Raw genomic sequence first — 14892 nt, forward strand, 5'->3', positions numbered from 1 at the left:
GCCCGAGGCCGGGTGTTCCCCGGGGAGGCAGGGCGCGGCCCCCGGGGCGAGGCGACGCCACCCCCGCGGCGCCGGGGCCCAGGCCCTCCCCGGGAGGAAAGGCGAGGCGCCCGGGAGGCTCCCGCACGAGGTCGAGGGACCCGCGCGACCGTCCCTCGCCAGCCGGGCCCCTGGGAGCAGGGCGGGGGCGGGGGGGGGCGACACCCCAGGGAGCAGGGCTGCGGGCGGCAGAGGTCACCCCAGGGTAGGGGCGCGGGTCGCAGGCAGCAGGGGCGCGGGGCCGGGGGCGGGCGGGGGCTCCCCCGAAGGCTGGGGCCGCAGGTCTGCCCGCCCAGCCGCCGGGCGCCCCGAAGTCTGGGGCCGCCGCGGCTCCAGCTCCGCCGGCTCCTCCCGGCGACTCCAGGCCGCACTTTCCCCTCCTCCCGGCGCCTTCTCTCCAGTGAGGAGCCGAGCGCGGGCGGCGCGGGGGGAGGCGCGGCGGCGGAGGGAACAGCCAGTTGTTTAAAATCCTTCTAGAGCAGTTTCTAATTCCCCCCTTGCGCCGGGGTTCGGAGGGGGAGGGGGGAAAGGGAGCGGGAGGAGGGAGGAGAAGGGAGCGGGAAGGAGGGAGGGCGCCCGGGAGGGAGGGAGGGAGGAGCCTGCCGCTCAGGCTGGAGCCGCCGCCGCGCGCCCGGCGGGCCGGAGGGAGGGGAGGGCTGTCAGTCTCGCGCGTTGCCCGGGCGAAGGGGGCGGAGCTCCGGCGTGGGGCGGCCAATGGTGGGGGTGGCTGCGTGGGTCGCCATGGGGACGGGGCTGTTCCCGGGGAGGCTGTGATGGGTTGACAGGTGCGTGACAGTGGGAGCTGCTCTCGGCACAAGCATGTACGGCAAAGGCAAGAGTAACAGCAGCGCCGTCCCGTCCGACAGCCAGGCCCGGGAGAAGTAAGTGTCTCCGCTTCTCACCCACCTCCGCCCGCACACGCGCGCACACACACGCACGCACTCGCACACTCTCGGAGACACGCAGACCCAGACGCTCTCGGCCCGGGGAGAGCCGGGGGTGCGCCGGCAGGGGGAGGGGTGCGCGAGGCTGGGGGCGCGCGGGGCGGGGAGCGGCTGCCTCCCGGGAGGTGCCCGCGGGGGGCTGCGGGCGGGCGGGCGGGGGCGGCGCTGCTGCGGCGGAGGGAAACTTGTTTGGGTGACGGGGGAATAACCCGCGGGCTCGCCTCCGCGCAAAGTAACTTTAGAGCCGGGGTCCGGGGCTGCGGGGACCCGGCGCGCTGCCCAGGGCGGCGGGGAGGGCGGGAGGGCGCAGCTGCGCGGAGCGGGGCTCGCGGCGGGGGCGGGGGCGTCCGGAGGGCGGGCGCGGCGGGCGGCGGGAGCGGCGCGGCGCCGGGCTTCGCGGTCGGGATCGCGGGCGAGGCGAGGCGAGGCGAGGCGAGGCGAGGCGAGGCGAGGCGAGGCGAGGCGAGGGCGGCGGTGCCGGGCGCGCGGCGGGCGGAAGCGGGGCGCGGAGCGGCCGAGCGGGGCCCCGCGGGGCGCGGAGACGCGCGTGCGGGCGTCGGGCTGTCGGCGCGCGGAGGGGCTGCGGGCGGCCGCGGTGCCCGGTGCCCCGCGGGGCGGGCTGGTGGGCGCCGGCGGCGCCGCTGAAGTTTGGGGGCCCGGGACGGGTCGGGTTCCCGGGGAGGCCGAGCGTGCGGGCAGGCGGCGGGAGGCGCCGGGGCGGGCCGCAGCTCCTGCCCCCGGCCGGCACGCCCCACTCTCCGCCGCGGCCCGAGAACTTTTTTTGGAGACTTGGTGCCTCGCAGACGCCGGGGGCCGCGGGGACGGCGGGGGGCCCCCGCGGGGCGGCGGCGTGGGGGTCCGGGCGCTGCGGCGGCGGGCGGGGGCAGGGCTGGCTGGGGCCGCGGGGGGGGGGGCGCCGGGGGCGGGGGGCAGACACAGGTGTGGGCTCGGCTGGGGCCCCGGGAGGCGGGCGGGGACGGAGCCCTCCCGGCCGGGATGCTGCCGCGGTCGCGGCGCGCTGCGAAGCGCGGCCGCTTGCTGCTGTGCTCACGTACTTGTAACGGGGATTGGGTTGTTACTAAAAACGAGAGCGAACCGCGGCGGTGCCCCCCGAGGAAGAGCCCGGCTCTGCGCGCCGCGGGTCGGGGTTCCCGCCGCCCCCGTCCCCGCCCTCGCCCTCGCCCTCGCCCCCGCCCCCGCCCCCGCCCGAGGCTGAGGCCCCGCGCCCGCGCCCCGCCCCGCCTCCGCGAGGGGTTCGCGCTGCGGGAAAGTGAGAGCATCTCTCGGGAGCTACTTTGCTTACCTTGCGCATGGAAATAGCTGCGTAAATAAAAACCTCACACTCCGACAGGCGCGTTTCCCTCCTGCTTCTAGGCACTTGGTAGTCTGAAAAGTTTCTTGTGCCCTAGGGATGGGAACATTTCCTAGTCTTCGTGTTGGCAGCAACACACAATTCCCATAAGATTTAGGGGTGGCAGGCCTTGCTGTAGCAAAACAAACAAACAAACAAAAAATGTAACGGAGAGATGCTAGTTTGGTTTGGTTTGGTTTTTTCCAGAGGTATTTTCCGAGGAGCTACGCTTAGGGAACTAGTTGATGGGCTGTGAAATATACAAAAGACAAGCAAGACAGCCTGATGAAGAAATAGCAGTTACTAGAACTGAAGTTTTGAAATAACAGCTCAGTTTATGTGCATTAATCATTTGGCTGCATAACCCACCTGATAAGATGAAAAACAAGATGTTTTGATGATTACAGAGTATTGGGATTTCCTATCGCTAAGAGTGAAGGGATTGAAATGTATTCAGGCATTTGGAGGCGGTTGCTGCAATTTGAGAATCAGAGTAATTTTGTTTGGATTTTGGTTACACTTCCCAGGAATGGTTGGATCTAGTCTGTATCCTGGTAACTTTGTAAGAAAAAAAAGTTTTTTTTTTTTTTTTTTTTTTTTTAATGATAATGAAGATGATAATGTGATGAGAATGTGTTGGGTCTGTGGTCCTTTCTAGCCTAATTCTGTGATCCTGTCCTGAAAACAAATAACTGCCACTTATGCTGTCCAGTCTACCAAACCGAACACCAAGTGATATCTCCTCTTGAAAGCAAAGTGGTGAGGGTTCTGCTAGATGGTGCTATTTGATTTAAATATATTTCTTCCATTCATTATAATTGGCAGCGGGAATCCTGGACTAGTTTGCCTTATGAACTAAATATAGATGAAGAGGCCACTTTTGGGGAATTGACAGTCGTTCTGGGTTAATTGTTGTTACATCAGTTTCTGAGTGAATGTTGTTTGAATCTAAGACAAACACTGAGGTAGATTCCATTTTATAGAATAAACTTAGTTTCATTTTGATGGGAGAGTTGATCTGATCACTCAGTGTTCTCCTTTATTGTTCACTTGGGACTTTAATGGCACTATTCTACAACAGTGTGCTAACTTCCGAAGATAGGAATTTTGAAGTTATCTTTAAAGTAGATGTTACCAGATTTTAAAAAAAGAAGAAGAAAATTTAAGGTGGCACATTTTAAAAGGTACTTGAGCAAAGAATTCTCCTTTAGTAAGAAGGTTAGAATTTTTCTGATCTTAAAAATCACAGAAATAACTTGTTTTTCAGTATTAAAGATGTAAATATTTTATTTTAATAAAAACATTCTGAAAAAATTGAGTTATGAATAATGGCATGCGTATGAAAATACTGGTTTATAATCTATCAGGAAATGTGTTTTCTAATGAGTTCATGGCTGAGAGCTGACAAGTGCTTACCTATGTTATTATGTTTCTGCTTTGTGTTTCACTAAGAATTTACTGTGAAGAATACTTGAAATTAATTTGTAGGTTTTATCCAGTAGCTATAGTTTCAATACACAGTTCTGAATATAAAAACGGCCAAAGGTTAATTGCTTATTTTGTTGTTTTAATTTTTTTTTTCTTTTTAAGAGAGAGGGGTGGGGAGGAGGGGCAGAGGGAGAGGGGGGAAAGACAATCTTAAACAGGCTTCACGCCCAGCCCAGAGCCCAATGCTTGGGCTCCGTCTGATGACCCTGAGATCACGACCTGAGCTGAAATGAAGAGTTGAACACTTAACTGACTGAGCCACCCGGGCACCCCTGTTTTGTTGTGTTAAAGACCAGAGGAATCAAGTCTCTACAAAGAGTTAGATTAGTTTTAATTATAGAAGGAGTGATTGAAACCCCTCGGTGGGAGGTGGGATGTTTACATAGAAATTTAAATTCTGATTCTGTTAGGTCATTTCCCCCCTTTAGCGGGTTTTCTTTGTAACACTGATCACAATTATAATTAAGTAACTATGTAATTGCTTGTTTAATGTCTAGCTTCCTCTAAAATGTAAGTTTTTTGAGGGCAAGGGATGATACTTTTCATTTCCTCTCTTAAGTGTCCCTGACATTAAGGATAATGCCTTCAAATATTGAAAGCACCAAATAAATAAATGAAGATGTTAGACTCAAAGGAATTTCTTTTCAGTGTGGATTTTTTTTCCCCCCAAATCTCCAAAATTTTTTTTCCCCCAAAATCTCTGTGGGACTTTGGAAGTTTGAGTCCCACATTATCTAGCTTAGTTGTATTTCAAAAACAGCCAATGGCAACAAATATTATTTGTTTCTCATTCTATATGTCAGTTGCTGTGTTCAGCATTTTATGTATATTTTCTATAATTCTCCCAATAATTCTGCAACATAGTAATTTTTTCCTCCATTAAAGAAATAAGAAAACTAAAACTCAGACTAGTTAAGTAACTTACCCAGGGACACCTTGCTAGCTAGATTTCCAAAAATGACTTCTCTACCTTTAGAACTTGTAGTTAAAGCTGAAAGATATATTTTTTCAGTATACCAGGTTGCTTTCCAGATCTAGGGTAGGATGCTACAGGTTTAGGGAGCAGTATTACATAATCAGATATAACAGACTTTAAAGATTTGATCACATAGGAATTCTCAACTCGTGGTGCACCTTGATGCTTACACCTTTCAGTTTGACAGATTGCAGATCTGTGTGTGGTGTGGGCAATGCGTGGACCTGTTAGGAGTGAAAGTTAGAAGCCTAAAATAATGAAGAATGCTTGTTTCTTCAGATTTTTTCTTCTGGAATTTTGTTTGACCACTTAAGTTTTGAAATTAGACATTGTAGCTGTGAACGATTACTGTATGAAACGTTGCTTGAGTTTAATCCATTCAGTGTCCCACATTGCCACAGAAAGAATAACCGGCACCTGTAAATAGATGAGTGGTGATACTGCTCGTATTAAACTAACGGCATCTTTTAAAATTATGTAATAGCACAGAAATAGGAATCTTCTATAAAGTAAAGTTAGACATAAGATACACATACCAAACAGTGACATCATATTAAGTAAACTTGTGAGAAACTCGAGAAATCAAAGTATGCATCTTACCTGGGGCTCTGAAAAGTAACTTTGGTTTTTCAGTTATGAATCTTTTACTTGAGTATACCAAGAAACAGATACCATATGCTCATTTTTAAATGGGTAAGTCTAATGAACATTTAAATACTACTCCATATAATAGAGCGATTGTAGGGATTGGTATCTGCCAGCATCACCTTATTCCCTGTTTTTATTATTGTCACTCACCTAAAGAAATTATAAAATTTTTTTCTTCCTTCCTTTGTGAAGGAAGTAAAGTTAAGACAAATTAAGTAATGCAAATCTCTTTAGAAACTTGATTGATTGGGGGACGCCTGGGTGGCTCTGGTTGAGAGTCTGCCTTTGGCTCAGGTCATGATCCAGAGTCTGGGGATTGGGATCCAGTCCTTCATCGTGCTCCCCATGGGGTGCCTGCTTCTCCCTCTGCTTATGTCTCTGCCTCTCTCTCTGTGTCTCTCATGAATAAATAAATAAAATCTTTTAAAAAGAAAAAAGAAACTTGATTGATTGGGCAGTTAACCGTTAAATCAAGATTTCTAAAACTAGTGAAGGAGTGCTTTTTTGGGAATGAAATTTTCTGTATTAAATTGACTCTACCCTTCCCTATCCCCAGGATGTTTCCTTCAAAATACGAAATAACATGTATCTAAAATGTCATCTTAGCTATGAGAGTTTTTCTATTGATTTGTCTCTTTTCCATTATTGTAGAAGAATCTAAAATCCAACTTTTTTGAAGGAACAAGTCTAGAGAAAAAAATATGTAAGATATTGAGAGTAAAATTTTAGTGTTGTTTAACCAGTGATTTATTTTTAGCTCTTAGAAATGGTATTAATACTGTAATGTATTTTTTCAGTGCTGTGAAAGAAAAAAGGAAAGGTTTATTTCCAGGCTTTAGAGGTAGTTTGCTACATAAAACCAAATCAGGATGAAAATGTCATTAGAAAAAAAAAATATCATTAGATTTTAGTCTCTCTGTAGTAGAGGACCAAATGTATGTCACATTTTCAGTTATTACTAGAAAATAGAATTATTATTATTTTTTAAGATTTTATTTATTTATTCATGAGAGATACAGAGAGAGAGGCAGAGACATAGGCAGAGGGAGAAGCAGGCACCCCACTGAGTAGGGAGCCCCATGCAGGACTCGATCCCAGGACTCCAGGATCATGCCCTGACCTGAAGGGAGACATCGACCACTGAACCACCCAGGTGTCCCAATAGAATTATTTTAAAATTAAAATGTACACTGTGGGCAGGGGTTGAAATACCCAGGTTGCAGTTTATTAACATTTCAACCTAACAGTTAAAAGTAAAATTTGGGAAAAAATAATTTTGAATTTAGAATCTTCTTCTAGAGAGATTACAGCTGTTACATTAATGTTGGGGTATAGGATTGAGAATTAATGCACTGGACTTAGAAGACATGATAATACTTCTTGGACTGCATAACTTAAAAATATGTGTTGAAGATAATTACATTTTATTTTGGAGTATGTAGATATATTCTCTATTGTGTGTACATTTGCTTTGGCATTGGTATGGGAATGACATGAAACGTTTGCATACCGGAGACATATTGTTGGTTTGTATGTAATATGTGAGCCTCTGTAAATGTGCTAAAATATTAATCTTATTAACAACGTATTGTTTCCCTAGGGAAGGTCTTAAAATAACATTGGAGCAATAGAATAAGATGTATTTGTTAATATCTGAAGAGAGTTTGGAATAAAAAATAAGTACTTATATTTAGATTTTAAACTTTGCTTATCTGATTTTGTATATATTTTGCCTATTTAACATCTACATATCAGTGTATGTATATAGCTTAATATAACCAGGACTGTGCAAGTTACTTAACAATTATACCAAAACCCCATATATTCTACCATAAACGATCCAAAGAACTGTTCACCAAAATTTATGTCCTGCTTGTTTTCAGTAATATTAGAGAAATAGTAGAGGCTGTTCTACTATTCTTCCCCAAACTGTATAACTTATTCACTCTGTGAGGACATTGAAAAACAGGTGGAAAAATGGTCCACCTAGGGAATAACAGAGTTTTTCCAGGTGACTTTTAATAGCCCTACAGGCTGCCCAAATAAATTTGTTTGGTCATAATGGGTAACTGGTAATTTTTGTCAGAGTAGGTTAATAGTGAAAGATTTTTGGAAAGTGGAGCTAATAATGTTACTGTAATATTGACAGAACTAAAAATGTATTTGGACTCAGAAGCACCTGGACAGTTCAATGCAATGAAAGAACTAATACTCACTTCTTGTTCATTTTTAAAAGAGTAACTTAAGTTGCTGTCACTTTTTAGTAATGATGAAACTACCTTGACATTTTACTTTAAGAATTTTGATGATTCGGGGATCCCTGGGTGGCTCAGCGGTTTGGCGCCTGCCTTTGGCCTAGGGCGCGATCCTGGCTCCCAGCATGGAGCCTGCTTCTCCCTCCTCCTGTGTCTCTGCCTCTCTCTCTCTCTCTCTCTCTCTCTCTCTGTCTATGATAAATAAATACATAAATAAATCTTTAAAAAAAAAAAAAGAATTTTGATGATTCTATTTCACGTAGGACCCGAAACATCTTTCCAGTAGTAATGAGCCATCGTTAACATTTCAAATCCCAGTTCAGCTTAGGAGTAAGCTAGAACCACTGACCTGGCTATATTCTATTTTTGATCTTCTGTATTAATTTTGCTTTGTGGCATATCATACAAATAGTTCACAGAAAAAATTGTAGAGATTGAAGTATAACCCTTTATTTTCTTTCCTATTTTTAAAGATTTTTTTGTAATTGTAAATATGATATATCTTTAATAACTAATATAGTTTAATTATTAATTAGTATAATCTAAACCATATTAAAATGCTGATGAAATACTTGTGAAGGTAAGAATAGTAGATGAAAATTTATATGTGGCTCTGTCCATGTAAGTTAAGAGAAGTTGATGTTAAGAACAGACTCTTGCCTGAAACTAATATGGTTCTTTTTCTTTATTTCTTTCTTTTTAAGATTGTATTTATTTGAGAGAGAGAGAAAGGGAAGGAGAGGGATCATGGGCAGGGAGAGGGACAGAGAGAGAGAAGCAGACTCCACACTGAGCAGGGATCCTGTTGCAGGGCTTGATCTCAGGATCCTGACCAGGGCTAAAGGCAGATACTTAACCGACAGAGCCACCCAGAACCCCTATATGGTTCTTTTTCTTTAGTGATCTGATTTTTGGCTTGATTCTCCTTTTATTTACCTATTCAAACCTGAGAAAGAACCAAAGCTACTTTATCGATAGAAGAAAGCTAGGTAAATGAATTGTTCAATTGAAAATGATTTTATTTAAATAGAATTAAAATAAATATTTTCTGTAAAATAAGAAAATCCTAAATACTTCATAAAGAGTTTGTGGAGTTTTGTCATAGAAAGTTATTCTTAAAAAAAAAAAAAAAAAAAAAAAAGAAAGTTATTCTTTACTATTAATTGTCATTTGAGTATTTTGTTTGTGTTTGATCCATTACTTGCATTGCTCCCATTTAATCCCTTCAAGAATTCACTAGACCTTAGGTGCCATCTTTTGTTAATGTTACAGAAGAAACAGAGGCTTAAGAGTTTATCATGCTTTTGGTGGCAGATATTAAGACAGGAGATAGAAAATGGTTTGATCAGTGCTTAAAAATAAATCTCACACAGCAGGATGTCTGGAAGAGATAGTTTCAGAGTTGATTCAGTCACTCAGGAATATCAGGGTTCAAGCTCCGATTCTGTGCCATTCCTCGTGGTTTCTCTCTCATCAACATATTATATTCCCAGTATCACTTCCTCATACGACCAAGTCAAATGCAGAAGGAAGGGCAAGGCTTTTCCTTTTCGTGTCTCATTAATCAGGGAGGAAAACCTTTTCTTGAAGTTGATTAGCAGATATCTTCTTATGCCTTATTGAAGAGAATTGTAAAATTCCCTATCCTAAACCAATTACTGGCAAAGGTAATGGGATTACCATAATTGGCCTAAGTCAGTCATCTTCATCCTCTGGATTGGAAACCTTGCTCCCTTGTACCCGAGCTGCCTGAACGAAACTTAAGATCTTTGGCAAGGAAGATTTTTTTTTTTTTTTTTTTTTTTAAGGAAGATGTATCTTGAGGATATGGAGAGAATACAATGGGTCTGCTTCTTTCATGGGATTTACTTTCAAGTTTGAAGGAAAAACATGTAACAATAAATAAGTAAATAAATACAGTAGGCAATTTCAGATAGTCGTAAGTGCTAAAAAAAAAAAAAGTAGTAGTAAAATAGGGTAATATAGAGAGCGACTGAGAGGCTGCATTAGACTGGGTGGTCAGGGGAAGGTTCTTGGAGAAGGAAACATTTAGGCAGAATCCTGATTAATATTTAAAGTATCAGTCATGAGAAGATTTGGGGTTAGAGCATTTCAGACAGGTCTCAACTATAATTGAGGAAACCTGTCAGCATCAGCATAATTACTCAAGGATATATAAAATATGAGTCAAATTTGGGATAAGGACCCTAGCTTAATAGAATACAACCAGTCACTGGTTCTAGCTTACTCCCAGAGCTTGGTTTTGTTTTTTTACTGAGGAATTGAGTGGTGGGTCTAGTTTATCTGGGTTTCCTAGGTAATAAGATTGACTGTCATTTCCTGAACCCCAAGGATGCACTTGTTCCAATAAGGACATTAGAGCATATGGCTTTTATAATAACATTGATAGAAATAGCTAAGATTTGTTGAACACTTAAAACCTATTGTATTGACAAAGGATGGTACAACTGATATAATTATTTCTCATAAATTTCCCAGGTTGGATTAGACTCCCTTATTCTTTTTTTTTTTTTTAATTTTATTTATTTATTCATGAGAGACACAGAGAGAGAGGCAGAGACATAGGCAGAGGGAGAGGAAGCAGGCTCCCCTCAGGGAGCCAGATGCGGGACTCGATCCCTGAACTCCAGGATCACGCCCTGAGCAGAAAGCAGAACTAAACCGCTGAGCCATCCAGGCATCCCTAGACACCCCTATTCTATGCTCTTATTGCAACCTTTCCTTTTTCTTTTCAAATATGTCATAAATTAATGAATTATTTGATAATGTTTTGTTAATGCCTTATCTCCTAGTTAGATTGGAATCTCCCTGAGGACAAGAACTATGGCATCATCTTCTCCAATGTATTCCACTCCTTAGTAGTGTGTGGAATTCTGATTAGATATTTGTGGAATAAATGAATTAAGGATGTAACCTATTATAAATATATTGCAACATAAAATCCCTACACCTAGTTTATTTTCTCCTCAATGTTTTGATATTACTGAGGATTAATTACTATGTAATTTCTAAAGAAGAGTTTTCTATAATGTGGGCATTTAGTGGTCATTTTGTAAATTTTAGGACTACAGGTGATTACCTAGTCATATTACTCAGAAATGCATGTATATTTTTAAATATATATGTTTTAAAATTTATTTTAGAGGGGTGCCTGGGTGGCTCAGTGGTTGGGCATCTGCCTTCAGTTCAGGGTGTGATCCTGGATTTCAGGGATCGAGTCCTGCATTGGGCTCCCCTCGGGGAGCCTGCTTCTGCCTCTGCCTTTGCTTCTACCTCTTTTTCTGTGTGTCTCTCATGAACAAATTTAAAAAGTCTTAAAAAATAAAAAAATAAATGAATAAAATTTATTTTAGAGAGAGTGCATACCTGTGTGTGAGTGCTGGGGGAGGGGCAAAGGGAGAGAGAGAATCTCAAGCAGAGTCCACACTGAGCACAGAGCCTGATGCAGGGCTGGATCCCACGACCCTGAGATTATGACCTGACCTGAAGTTAAGAGTTTGTTGCTTAACTGACTGAGTCACCCAGGCTCCCCATGTGTATATTTTTAATATGAATTTTGGATGGAAAATCTCCTTTGTGTCTCAACAAATTTAATAATATGAACAGAAGTATATTTTATAGTTTCAAGGTATTTAAATGTACCTTGTATTACTTAAATCTCATAATTGAGATAGGTGATAATTGTCATTGCCTATTGAGATTTTTAGGTGGAAATTGACTTACCCAGCTAGGAAGATAGAGATAATATGTGGCAGAACTGAGCCGTAGTTAGATTGTTTGGGTTCCAGGGTCAATGTATCTTTAATTATACTATAGCTGCCTCATTTAAAATGAGAGATTGGGGTATGGAGCCTACTTAAGATTCTCTCTTCCCCTCCTTCCCCACTCCCTTTCTCTCTCTCTCAAAAAAATAAAAAAAATAAAAAATAAGAGGTTCATATATATTTTATGAAGGCTTGTGTATGGATTTGATTCAACAGAGAATCACGGATTAGATATTGGTTTACAGTTTATGTCAATACTTTGGTTAAGTGAAAAATATTATATTGTGAGTTAAACACAATCTTTCTTTTTTTTTCCTTTAAAGACTTCCTTATTTTGTTTTAGAGAGAGAGCACGCACGTGCCTGCATGAATCTTGGGGATGCGAAGGGACAGAGGGAGAATGGGAATCCTAGATTAGATTGCCCAGTGAGTGCAGAGCCCCACGTGGGGCTCTGTCCCAGGACCCCAAGATCATGACCCCAGCCGAAACAAGAATTGGCTGCTCAACAACTGAACCACCAAGGCGCCCCAGTTAAACACAATCTTAATCTTACACAAATACAACTCCAAAAAAATGCTACATTATAAATAAAATCTGGTATTTGTTTGAAATCTTTATGTTTTTGTTTTATATAAATTAATTAGTTTGGGATTTAGAGTAGTTTGAATTTTTAATTTGTGAAGGTTTAGGCTCTTTGATCAATGAACTCTTCTCTCTTCCTTTGCCGGTTAGCTTCAGTTTGCAGTGCTGAAATAGCAATACGGAAAGGAAAGGTTTTTTTGATTTTTTTTTTTTTTCCCTTTTGTACCTCACTCTAAGGAAGGGAAAGTCCTTTGATATGGATTAATGATAGACTCTTCTCTTTTTTTTCTTTTTTATCATGATAACATATATATGAAAAAAATTGCCATTTTAACGATTTTTAGGTGTACATTTTATTTTATTTTTTAAAAATATTATTTATTTATTCATTTATTCATGAGAGACCTAGAGAGAGGGGCAGAGACATAGGCAGAAGGGAGAAGCAGACTCCCCTTGGGGAGCCTGATGCAGGACTCTGGACCTCTGGATCCCGCCCTGAGCTTAAGGTAGAAGCAGATGCTCCACCACTGAGCCACCCAGGCGCCCCTAGGTGTACATTTTAATGGCATTAAGTACCTTGACATTGTTTTGCAACCATCACCACCATCCATCTCGAGAACATTTTCATCATTCTAAACTGAAACTTCATACCCATTAAATAACTCCCTATTTCCTCTTCCCCCCCCAGCCTCTGGCAACCACCATTCTATTTTTTGTCACATGAATTTGACTATTCTAGGTACCATGTATGAGTGGAACCAAGCAGTATTTGTCTTTGTGTGTTTGGCTTTCTTCTTGCTTAATCCCTCCAGCAACTTCATTAAGTAGATATAATCCTCATTTTGCATAGGAGGAAACTGAGTTTCAATGAGGTTATATACTTTGTCCAAGGCCATAGTAGGTTGCATAGGCTGGATTCAAACTCAGGTTTCTTACTTCATTGCCCATTTTAACCATTTTGCCTGAGTGTTTCATTGCTTAATCTGGGGAAAAAATAACGGAAGATGTGAGGGCGGTGAGTGGGAGGGGAATGCTTGGATAGTTTTCTTTACATGTATCCACCATTTTTAGTTGGGGTGGGAGGCAATAGAAAAGAGAGGCACTAAGGAAAAAGATTAAGGGAAGCATTTTACACCTGCTAAAAAGGTGGGCAGAATTATATAGCTACCAAAAGTGTTCCACAAGTAGCTCCAAATTCTTTAGCTGATCTGATGTCTGTCTGAGATTTAACAGCTTAAATGTAATGCTTGTCAGAGAGGAAGATGCCAGTTAGGAGTCCAGGTTATAATTTTAGATAAAGTTGTGCCTCCATTTGTTTGTTTGTTTGTTTTAGAAGTGAAGTACTCTGGCCTAAGTTGCTTTCCTTAGTAAATTTTAGAGTCAGAAATAAACAGATGAGGAATATGCAATGTCTTGAAAAAAACTTCCTCCTCTAATTATGAGTCTCTTCCAACCAGCATATGGCCTGTTGGTTTTTTGTTTGTTTTTGGACTAGGACATCTGGAAAGTTCTATGTGCTCCAGGAGCAATAGTACAACCATACTGAGTCTAGTACTGTAGTATTGTAGCACATTTCTATAGTACAGACTATTAGAAAAAAATAGAAACAATTCCTTTGTTTTATTTTTTTCACAGTATCGTGAGCTATTTGTCATTTATAATTGGATTAAAATTATGTGATGATTACATTTTATTCAGTGCATTTAAGCAATAGCAATTATTAGGAAGCTATTAAAGGTGTTTTGATAAACATTTTTTTAACCATGAATTAAACTGACACTGATACAGTTATTTTTTTTCATTTAGAAATACTGTAATGGAAAAATCTGAGTGAAGTTTCTTACCGTCAAATACATTACATGCACACACACCCAAATATGTACGTGTGTATGTATTGGGAATACTTTTCAGGTAGGAATTCATTTTAGGAAATGACTTACTAATCTATTTGAATTCAAAATGGTACTGGGTCAACTTTGTAAGTGAGTTGGATTTATAAATTCAGGGCAAAAAGATTTGCGTGTTGGCAGGTTTTTACTGAACATTAAAGGGTGCTGATGCTTTGCTTTTCTGTAAGATGGATACAGTGTTAGCAAGAGAACTCATAGCAAGCACTGCCAAAAATGCTACTAGTTGACTAACGTTTCTGTGTTTGTACTAGTCAGATCCCCAGTAGGTTAGTTCCTTCGAAGGAAAACTGGGGAGAGTTTAGTGCAGTTATGTTTAAAATTAAAACCAACCTGGGATGGAGGGACATTCCAGGAATTAGCAGCAAGGGAAGCCTTACCCTTCTTAGTTCCGAAGTGGAAAGGGGAGAGGAGTTAACCAGAATCTGGTGAGTGCTATGGTCATTGCAGAAAGGCTGCCCTCCTGGATCTGTGATTTTACCAAGAGGGCCATGGCCATTGTCACACCCACTGTAATCAGAGGCTGGAGGCCTGGCAGGGAGATCTTCCCTCTTTCCTGCCCTCTGATCAACTGATGCCTTCTTTTTGTGGAGCCCAGCTGGAGCCCAACTGGAAGCCAGAGGGCAAGGGAGATGAGATACTCTTTAGAAATAGCCTCCCAGATCACGTGGGGCAGAAAAGGTAGAGTAGGTCTGGCAGGACCAATGAAGAATATTCAGGACAATTTTAATTTTTATACATTTGAAGCAGTTTCTTCTTTCTTTCTTTTCTTTTCTTTTCTTTTCTTTTCTTTTCTTTCTTTTCTTTCTTTCTTTCTTGCATAGAATGGCCTGAGAAAATGGAACTTTGAAAAAAGTTGGGTTTTGTCAAAATACCGCTTAACATTAATTTTCAAAACCCACTTAAGCATTTTATG

The 14892-nt window shown here is 42.7% G+C and overlaps 1 protein-coding gene across 4 annotated transcripts in view; it reads left to right on the top strand.

The window, feature by feature from the left end:
• Window positions 1-770: 770 nt before the first annotated feature.
• Window positions 771-14892, top strand: part of SSBP2 (single stranded DNA binding protein 2) — a 284275-nt gene continuing 270153 nt past the window's right edge. For all 4 annotated transcript variants that reach the window (XM_038532429.1, XM_038532430.1, XM_038532432.1 and 1 more), the window contains exon 1: window positions 771-920. In XM_038532429.1, coding sequence (XP_038388357.1) covers window positions 859-920 — 62 coding nt within the window. In that variant the 5' untranslated portion in view covers window positions 771-858. The remainder of the gene's footprint in view (window positions 921-14892) is intronic.

Source organism: Canis lupus, chromosome 3 (genome assembly GCF_011100685.1).
Source record: "Canis lupus familiaris isolate Mischka breed German Shepherd chromosome 3, alternate assembly UU_Cfam_GSD_1.0, whole genome shotgun sequence".
Taxonomy (NCBI): Eukaryota; Metazoa; Chordata; class Mammalia; order Carnivora; family Canidae; genus Canis; species Canis lupus.